Source organism: Perissodus microlepis, chromosome 10, assembly GCF_051167445.1.
Source record: "Perissodus microlepis isolate ML-2025 ecotype Zambia chromosome 10, ASM5116744v1, whole genome shotgun sequence".
Classification (NCBI taxonomy): Eukaryota; Metazoa; Chordata; class Actinopteri; order Cichliformes; family Cichlidae; genus Perissodus; species Perissodus microlepis.
This window is the reverse complement of record NC_140470.1, coordinates 27,515,416-27,525,713: the sequence shown is the minus strand read 5'-3', so window position 1 is coordinate 27,525,713 and position 10,298 is coordinate 27,515,416. Positions and strand designations below refer to the sequence as shown.

At 40.8% G+C, this 10,298-nt stretch overlaps 1 protein-coding gene across 1 annotated transcript in view; it reads left to right on the top strand.

Moving 5' to 3' along the window:
* LOC146379599 (F-BAR and double SH3 domains protein 2-like) overlaps positions 1-9,818 on the top strand; it is an 11,546-nt gene extending 1,728 nt beyond the window's left edge. Inside the window, exons 1-7 of the mRNA XM_084940889.1 lie at positions 1-1,222; positions 2,661-2,756; positions 5,699-5,882; positions 5,967-6,190; positions 6,420-6,630; positions 6,718-6,782; positions 6,864-9,818. The exon at positions 1-1,222 is cut by the window's left edge and continues 1,728 nt beyond it. Coding sequence (XP_084797015.1) covers positions 1,091-1,222; positions 2,661-2,756; positions 5,699-5,882; positions 5,967-6,190; positions 6,420-6,630; positions 6,718-6,782; positions 6,864-6,947 — 996 coding nt within the window. The 5' untranslated portion in view covers positions 1-1,090 and the 3' untranslated portion in view covers positions 6,948-9,818. The remainder of the gene's footprint in view (positions 1,223-2,660; positions 2,757-5,698; positions 5,883-5,966; positions 6,191-6,419; positions 6,631-6,717; positions 6,783-6,863) is intronic.
* The last annotated feature ends 480 nt before the right edge of the window (positions 9,819-10,298 follow it).

Here is a 10,298-nt window from a genome sequence, read left to right as displayed (position 1 = left end):
GAAACACATTATTTCATATTATGTTCAATTCAGTAGTTAAAAGTATCAAATTTAATAATGTCTATTTTTAGTTTACTTTGTTAATAAACACATTTTTTAGTATTTTAGAAACACTAACATCATACATATCCAAATATGAAGCAATGTTTTAACTCCCATTTACATACAGACCTGTGGCCAACTTTATAAACCATTTTGAATTTTTTCCAGCTGAGGCGTTCAAAATAGATATACTTTTGATTGTCACAGTGTTATTTGGCCAGCTGCCTGCCTAATATAACATAACATCACCACAATATTTTACATTAAATGAGGAAATGTATCTTTGTTTCCTCAGCTAAGACTGCTTGGCTGCTGTAGCTTGTGTTTATGTTGAGAGTGACATCTGATTTAAAAGCAAGAAGCAAAAGCCACTGAGCACCATCAGTCAGCACCGAGGCAATGCTACAAATTTAAGGAACGAAGGTCAATTCTTTGTGTGTGTACATGCACAGAGCACATGTGCACACGGTTGTGCAGATTAACTCACAGATGTATATGACAACTCACGTTTGTGGCATTGACATTGTTTTCCAATCTTAAATGTAATACATACATTTCCGTCATTGGCCATAATTCTTGCAAGGAAGGGACTCAAAGGTCACAAGTTATTAAATAAAATTCATTAAACACACCATTAAAAGAAGTTCACTATTCACTCCTTAAACATCATAGCTAGCAGCAGTTATTTATATCTATGAAAGAGAGAGCTTAATTGTTTGATTAAGCTTGATTGGAATGTCAGCTCCACACTGTGGCTGGTTGATTAAATAAGTTGGGGGAGCAAAAGTAAAATGAGCTACTTGTGGGATACTATTTAACTTGGCTTGGCTTGGCTTGGCTTGGGTAAGCTGCTCATTTTATGCTCATTTTACTTTTCAGATGGTGTCAAGCCTGGCAGTTTGGTGTAATTGTTAGCCTAGTAATTCATAGTAATATATTTCTCACACACAACCTCAACCTCTGCCTCTCCATGTGAGCAGAGACGCAGCAGCATCTTCTTTCTACAGGAAGCCTGATTAAAATGTGAGGCATTGATACGGTGTACAAGATGAAAGAATATAAAACTGATATTACTAAACCTGATTTCCTTCCATCTATTTTCTGCTGCTTATCTGAGTCCGGTCATGATGCCCAGACGTCCCCCTCCCCAGCCACCTACTCCTGCTCTTCCTGGAGAACAGTGAGCCGCCACTCTGGTGCCTTTCGGTGTAAACGAGTAGCTTTCCAAATAACTCAGCTCTTCATCATGTTTCTAAGGCAGAGCTCAGACATCCTTCAGAAGATGCTCATTTGTGTCAGATTTTAGCCATAGGTAAAGGTATGACTGTAGACTGACGGGTAAATCAACAGGGATCAATACCCTGCTCCTCTTTTTTCCAATACAAGTTCCTCTATCAAATCATTTTTTGACACTTGAGTCAGCAGTCCAAGCAGAGATGTCCAGAAGTTCCTTTTCCCACTTAAGTGGTATTTATGGTCACACAAATGCGTCTGACAACAGACAGGCAGCGAATACTGGGATACCACGGCGAGCCGGCCGAGATGCATAATGTGTCCCAATGTGTCCAGTGTGTGTTTGGTCTGCCCTTACCAGCTCGTCTAGGAGACATCCTGGAGGCCTCCTATTTCAGATGCCAGTCAAACCACCTGCACTGGCTCCTTTCCTTTCTGTGAATGATCACAGTTGAGGAGGAGAAGCTATGCTGTCCCCTGGTATGGTCTCCCCAAGGCAACTGGTTCTTGATGAGGGGCCAAACTTAAGTACAATTCAAAAGACCAAAGTTACTAGCCTGGGACCAGTACTGGGGAGGTTTCTTGTTTTTCCAGAACAGCTGATAGCTGTGCCCCATGAGTTCAGCTTAAAATATCCACACAGGTACTTCGTCCTCCCTCGGGTGGGCAGAGAGCTTTGTGGTCCAGGTGGTGGTCCAGTCCCCGGCTGCTTTAGCTGGCTTTAGAAAAAACCTGAAATTAGAATTAAAACTCTTTGTACCTTCACCTGTGTTACTTACAGTGATATCTTATGTCATTTGTTAACTGTCTCTTTAAGCTTTCAGCAGCTGGAGGGTGAGCGTTTGTTAAAAATAGTCTGTGTGAAAATAGGCAGGCGGTGAACTCGAGCCTGTGATACGTTTTTAATGTCAGGCTGTGACCACAAACACCAGAGTGGTCATCAGCATTCAGATCAGCTGGTAGTAACCAGAAACGGCTTTATGGTCATTCTCTTAATTGTTATTGCCGTTTTCTTTTATTTGACTTGTGTAAAATAATAAAAAGCTGATTTGGGTTCATTTCATAAGCAAATCAAATAACTTAATACAACAGAAATAAACTGACAGAGTAATGGAAAATAAAAAATTATAAATGTGGCCCTAAGCTACACGGATCACTGGCCACAATTCATTCAGCTGGAGGTCTTTTTTTTTTTTTAAAGTTAATTTTAAATAGAAATAAATGTGGGCAAGAAATTAAAACTAAATAGGGAGCAAGCCTGAACCCTAAAGGCTTTACTAAGTGTTAATTATGCAGGTTTAGACATGGGCTGATTTGTAAGCTTGTGATAAACCTTAAATAAGTATATATGTATATTTTTGTCTGTTCCCTTGAAACGCATGCAGGTTCTGCAGGAGTTTCACCAGCAGCTGTTTGTGCAGAAGAACATGGCGTTCCAGCAAGCACCAGACTTCATGTTCCAGCCTGTCGACTCAGACACGGTAAATACTGATGTTTTTCTCTTTTTATTCATTATTAAATGCATAAAATATCACATGCGATTGCTTTTAGTGATTATTGGGGAAAATAAACTCGTATTTATTACGCATGGAATGAAATCCCCAACCTTAAAAATTTAGAACTTAACATGATTTCTCTAAAATGTTCAAGTAAAACTTGAAGAATAATTTTTGAAACTATTAAAATCCAAATCTCAAAGTGTTTGGGTTGCTTTTAATACAAATTTTGTAGCATAAAATAAGGTACGTGTTTGACTAATTTAGTTGGCAGGAGGTGTTGATCAGTTTACTGGAAAATCAATTTCTACAGAAAGGTGAAGTGAAAATGTGGATCCTTCAGGTTTGAACTGCACAGGTTGGAAACCACAGATAAAATGCTGTAATGAAAACAGATCAGAGGAGATTGTTGAGAAGTGGAACAAAGCTCAACAGATGACAGATTCATTTGTTTAGACAACAATCAATACAAAATCAGACGAGTGGAACAAGCAGCTCACGGGCATCCTGAAAGCTGAGCTGGCCGGGCCACGTGGCCACAAAAGCCCGGACTGGACTGGGCTCAGGACCTTGATGCTCAAAGCGGCTTTAGGCAGAGCAGATCCACCATTTTGGTCCAGAGTTAAACATCTCAACAATACCAGATGCAGAAAAGATTTTTTGTTTTTAGACATTCATGATCACTGGATTATGAAGCTTGAGAAGCTGGGGGATGACTTTTCCTCTAAATTGATACACAAGCAGGAAAAAATGTTCAATTTTTTCTAATTTTCTAAAAATTTGTAAGTAACAGACAAAGTAGCTCCATTGTTTGAGTGTCAATAATCTGTCTGCACTGAAATAAACGACTAATTTAAATAGATTTTAATCACAAAAGTGCTGCACACACATTATGGAACAGTCTGGGTAAGAAGTCAAAGCAGGAAACATAATAAGTCCTGCGTGATTGGTCTTTATCTTTGTTAGTCTGAACTATGAGCCTGAAGGCAGAACAGTGAACTCTTGACTTTGTACTGTACTCCTCGCCCTGCACAGGAACTTAGATTATTTCCCATTTTTAGTTTTTATTTACAGATGTGTCGTCTCATTTCCTCACCGTGGGACTATTTCCAGCTCGTGTTTGTTCCGACTTTATCAGACTGTTTATCTTCCTAAACAAATGCACAACCTCTACTTTTAATTTGCACTTCAGTACACACACACACACACACACACACACACACATACATATATATATATATATTTATATACACACACACCTTTTAAAAAGCATATCTTAACTAGTCGCTGTCCTAAACACAGAGGAATATCTGCACAATATAATGACATTTTCCATTTTTATTGTTAATGCACACCACGCACTTATTCCTCTGAACTTCACACTTCCAGGAAGTGTAAACAGATAAACGCGTGCTTTAAAGATTGTCTCAGCTCATTGTCCTCACTGCTAAATGACCTGTGATTATAAGACAAGATACAGACACAGTAATCTGGAAAAGACTGTCACTGTTTTCCATTTACTTTTGCTTCCAAGCTCTCGTTTTGTCTTGTGCTTTAAATCAAAGAGTTTCGCCTCGTTTTAGAAGTCCAAACACTTGTTGTTTATTCATCTTGAGCCATAAGGTTATGAAAAGAGACATAGTATCTGCAGTCTTCTTTATCTGTGATTACCTGGTCTATTTCAGTCATTTTAGAGGCCATCAAAAGCCATCCGGCAGCATCAGGCAAAATCTACCTAACTGATATCTGACAGATGCCAGCTAGAAGATGATCCTGGTATAAATATGGAGAAGTTTCATTTGCACTCACTTGGTAGCACACATGTTAAGAGCTTTGAGAGTTTTACTCAAAATGCTGTATTCGCCGGTGAATTAATAGAAAACACACAAAACATCCGGCAGCACCGATGTTTGCTTCTGTTTCTCCACATCATAGAGATTAAATTGGTGCAGGATTGCTGTTTGAAACTACTTGAAACAACTCAAAGTTGATTAAAGGAAACAAGATTTTGGCTTTAGATTGTGGCATGTGGGTTAAAGTTGATTATTTGCAGTTTTTTTGTTTGTTTGTTTTTTACCAGAGCTTTAATGTGTTTTTCCAGCCCTGTTAATTTCACATAGATATCTCCTGTACTTATAAAATTATGAATCTTCAAAAGCGCAGTTGAAAAAGTTTTACATTTCAACCCACCACTATGCACTTTCTGCGCCTATAATTCCTAAAAATGTACTAAAGTTATTACACATATATATTCAGCTGATTGTAACGGGGTCATGTGGGGTCATGTGTGTGTGGAATGACCCAGGATTTTTATTTTATAAAACACCCGCAGGTCTGAACCTCCCTTTCTACATGATAGCCCTGTGCAACAGGTCATGTAACATGTAACAGGCCTTTAAAGTTAGGTAAGAAGTTTACAGAAAATCAAATGCTGCTGTTCACCTCCTGATTGCCTCAATATGGCTGGTGAAATGATGCTGCTGAGATAACTTTCCAGAGTTGCTAAATTCTTCCTTCCTTCCTTCTTTGCTTCCCTCCGACTGTTTTGCATCTGTTACGCTCTCAGCTTTATGGATTTCTCAGTTCAACTTGACTGCCTGGATTGTTTTTCAGTGCCAGTTCAGGTCTGAAACCTCTGCTGTGGTCAAAATCTGCCCTGGGAGCTGCACTTTAGGTGACAAAAGTAGATATGCGTATATAAAATACACATCCTAAACTCCTTTACGAGTCCCATTGCTGACATGGGTGCAATTCAGGTGCAATATTTTATGTATATTTACTTAGGTGATTATCTTTTCATACAGATATAGTGTTTTAATGGGGTATTTATTTTAATGAATATAATCATACATAAAAATGTGAGCAATATCATTTATATAGATCTGTTTTAGAGCTGTGATGGCTGTGTGCATTGTCTGTGTTTCCAGGCCAGAAACCGTAGCGGACAGGTGGGCTACGTCCCAGAGAAATACCTGCAGCTGCCCTCCTCCAACAGCCTGCTGAGCATGCTGCAGTCGCTGGCCGCGCTGGACGCCCGATCCCATTCCTCCAGCAACTCCACCGAACCTGAAACCGAACTCCCAACCGGCTCCGTCAACGGAGACTCCAGTGGTGAGATCCGCCTCCACCAGATAATATCGGAGTTTTGATTTCCTGCTTTGTTTAATACCCTCGTTGCCACTGTCTGTGTTGCAGTTTCATTCGCAAAGGCTTTGTACGACTACGCGGGACAAACGGAAGATGAGCTGTCGTTCCCAGAAGGCGCCATCATCCGCATCCTGAGCAGAGAGACCCACGAGGACGATGGCTTCTGGGAGGGCGAGTTTAACGGCGTTGTTGGTGTGTTCCCCGCAGTTCTTGCAGAGGATCTCACCGTGACCAGCGAGAATGGAGATGGGCAAAGAGATGGCAGCGCACAGGTAGGCTCACGCTGACTTAAATTTCATGTTCTACACAATTAAAGTTCTTCTGGTTGAACGCACACACACTGTGTCCCCCCCTGGATCAGCTGCCTCTACATCAGCGCAGTACAAATCTACTGTAGCAACTTATTTGTGACACTAAGTCCTGTGTTGTTAAATAATTTATTTCTTTTTATTTTATATAAAATATTAAAGTTTGCACACCTGTCCACTGTTTGTGTTGAAGGCTTCCCCGTCCACACTCTCTCAGTGCGTCCGCTCCCCTCGTGGTCCCTTCCAGCCGGGACCTCTCCACAGCAGCCCCCTTCAGACCCCCACCGTGTCCTCTCCAGTGTCGAGTCCCTGCAGCGCCACAGCCTCTCCCATTGGCCGACCACCCTCCTATCACAACGGACACCACAGACCGCCGCCGGCTCCACACAAAAGCCCCTTTCACAGTAAGAATCTCTGGTTTGTCTGTGAGTGGTTATCTGTAAGAAAAAAGGCCGGTGTGAATAATAATCTGCCTCCTCTGCCCTCTTCAGGTCCAGCACAAAGCTCCCCCCAACCCCCCAAATACCCGGAGAGCGGCGGTGGCACCATCCGACCCGTGAGTAAAACCTTCTGTGGTGACATAAATGACAGCAGACTTTTTTATCTTCATTTTAACTGAGCCGGTGGATTTTTACAGGTACGTGCCGCACCTCCGCCCCCGAAGCAGCATCCTCGCGGGCAGGTGAAGTGGCGAGAGGAGGTTGAGATCACACTGGTGTGAAGGCGGCACCCCCTCGAGCAGGGACTCGTAAAACACTCCCAAAGGAAACTTAAAAACTCCTGAAGACGCCTGGAGACGGAAGAAGCCCCCCCCCACTCGGAGAAGGAACACCGCTGCGCCTTTTTCTTTTAACTTCCCGTTCAGTGTTCTCGTTTCTCAACACTACTTTACCCAGAGTTTGTACAAGGCTTCATTCTCACCCCCGAACAGTTAATAAGGTGATAACGAGCAAAAGAAGTTGATAGAAAAGTTAGCATCATTTTATCCGTTAGTAAAAATCAGTGTGTTTGGACTCGCTGGCTGATATTTTAGGGAGTCGAGCTCATTCGTTCCCTTGCAGAGAGCTCAGTGTGGTATCATTCATCAGTTCGAGCGGCCAGTTTGGTTCTAAAGAACATGCAGCTGACTGAATGAGGCGTTTCATGATATTTAACGCACCGACAGCATAAAACAGAGTGGTTAGCTGATGAGCAGACCCTGGATTTTCTGTTGTTTGAGACTCGGTCATAGCAGCGTTTCATGTTAAAGTAAAACATGTTAGACTGGACTGACCTTGACCTTTGAGAGGTCAAACTGAAGGAAGCGTTTGTGTTTTACCTTCATTTTTCTGTTTATGAACAAAGACACGAGTCTGCAGAACATATCGTCGATCAGGCCTGTGTTCCCTAGATTTAGACACATTTCACACCCCTTCAGTGAGTCTTGATGATTTCAGCTGTGTTCTGAAAAGAGAAACTGAACCCTTGAACACATCAGGGAACTGTTCACAGAGGTCCCAGAGACCTCTATAGAACCAGAAGTCTTTTACAGACGCAGGGGTCGCCCCCTGGTGGCCTGTAAATAGAGTACAGGTTTTTTTTTGTTGCTTCACTTTTCCAACCTGGCAGCTGTGTCAATGTTCTGATGTCTGTGGTCCTTTTTGGCAGTGACGTCATTCCCGAGTTTGTGCATTCCAGCAGGAAAGTCAGAAAAGCAAAGTAAGATGGGATTTATTTTAGCTGCAGCACGTTCATTGATAGAATGTGGTAAGTGCTTAGCGTGTGGCTTATATCATGAGTCACAAATACAGGTGAGTGACAGAGCAGATTATGTTTATGTTCTCTGTCACCATCTTGGATTGTTGAGGCTGCTCTGACTTTCCAAGAAGGAAATACTAGTTGAGGGGGAGTTCCAGATGAAAATTACTACTGGGAGCTCAGGAATTCCCGACTTCCGACTCAATCTGGAATGCACCGTAAGCCAAGGGCCAACAAGACAACAGCAGATATTTTGACGTCGCCCCCTGGTGACAGGACAAGGTTACAGCACCATTGTACAACCACACCGCTGCCTTCAGTGACCTTGCTTTTTAGGTGTAACCACTTTTCTGTATCTCTGTTGACACTTAATCGCAAAAAAAAATGTTGTTTGAAGTCAAAATACAAAGAAATTGTGAGCAGTAATGGGCAAAAATAGTCTGATAATCGCTAATCACATCATCAGCAAACCATAAATCAATTTTCTGTTTTCACCTGAGCGATCTTTAGGCTGCCCGTGCTCCACACGGGTATTGCACATGTTTTCACTTCTTTTTTGGCTTCATTAGTCGATTATGTTTAAGATAAACTGCCTCCTGGCTCCGGTTTCACATTAAAGTCTCTGCAAGAAAACAGATAAGTTCTTCCTTCAGCTCGTCGGAAAACATCACTTCTAACTGATCGTGTTATGGATGCCTTAGCTGCAGAATTTCTCCTCGTTTATGGATTGAATAAAGAATTTTTTATGTTATAGTTATGATTTCGCCCCCGTTGTGTCTCACGTCGTAGCTCTTTGTTACCACCATCAGATTCACGTCTATGCAACAGAGCTGCACTTGTGAGCAAACCAAAAGTCTCCAAAAGAGGCTGGTCCTCTCCGCCGACACACGTGACCGCTCGCGGTTACACAAACAAGGGAAAAGTGGCAATTTTTACCTGTGATTGTTTTGGATCCCTTATCTTTTTTTCCCCTTCTAATGTTTAGGAAAAGTTTAAAGTGGGAAACATAGCACGTAAACACACAAACACACAGTCTAACTCTTTTGTTTTTATGTTGCATAATACAGAAAAAAACTGTTTTTACGACACTAATGATGCCAGTAACAGTTGCTGTTGGGGAGGACAGTTTACACTGAGCATGTGCAGTTTAAAGATGCCTTTTATTTTTAAGGAGGAAACCATCCTGAGCTGCTAGCTGTCCAGTTTAAAAGCACTTTCTGATGTCTTCTTATTCCTTTTCAGTATTGTGGATGTTTTGTTCAATATTTCCTGTTTGATGTTTGTTTACCAGCCGTATTGGTATCAATACTTCCTGTTATTTAGCCGTAAATAGCCATTGTAGTGTCTTTGATTGAGATATGACTTATCGATCGTATTGATAGTTTACGGAGAGCTTAGAGATGGATATCTGTGCAAGTAATGGCACAGCTTTTTCCCCCTTTTTTGTTTTTAGAATTAGGATTTTAAGAAAACAAAAACAATTAAACTGTAGCTGAATCTGATCAGAGGAAAAGAGGTATCCGTCAGCCGTGACGCTGCGTTCTCGTTGATCTCCTTGAGATCTGAATGACATCAAACTTATTTTTGAAGTTTGCATTTACCCTGTTGTATTAAAAGAATAACTAAAGTTTCTTTCCATTCCAGAATTTTTTGTTAACCTGTTTACTGGTCTTGATTATGCATCAAGTCAGAATCTGAAATTCATTTTTTTTAAAAAGGACGTAAAAACTCCCACGTTTTACAGCGTCGGCTATGCGGAGGCTGCCAGGCGTCGTATTTACACACCCATGGATGTTTAACTGTATTTATTGTGTACAAATAAATGTGAAATAAAGATAGCTTAAATGGAACAAGACTCTGTTTTAACTCTTAATTCCTGCATCCACCTGTTTAAAATATATTATTTTAAAATAATGTGTTACATGACTACACAGAAGGATGTTTCAGCTCAGTATATAGCAAATATAAATAATTCTTAATTTTAAAATAAACATTAATCTGATTATTAAAAAAATTATTGGACAAAAAGTACATGGAAAAAAGAACTCTGTGAAATAGAAAAAATAAAGTTCAATATCTTGAAAATCAAATAGAGTACAAGCTTTGTTTTCTTCTTTGTTTTCTGTATTTATCTGTTTGTATAAGACAAACAGTTTATCATAAGTAACTGAAAGTCTTTCGGCTCTTTGAAGAAAAACTGATGGGATCCAACAAATAAACATAACTAAAAACTGCAGCCTCAAAAGTAAAACTCATTTGTTGCTGATAACGAACGCAAATCCAAAGTGTTGTTGTTCCCACCCCAGAGCAGCAGGTGGCAGCAGCACGATACAAA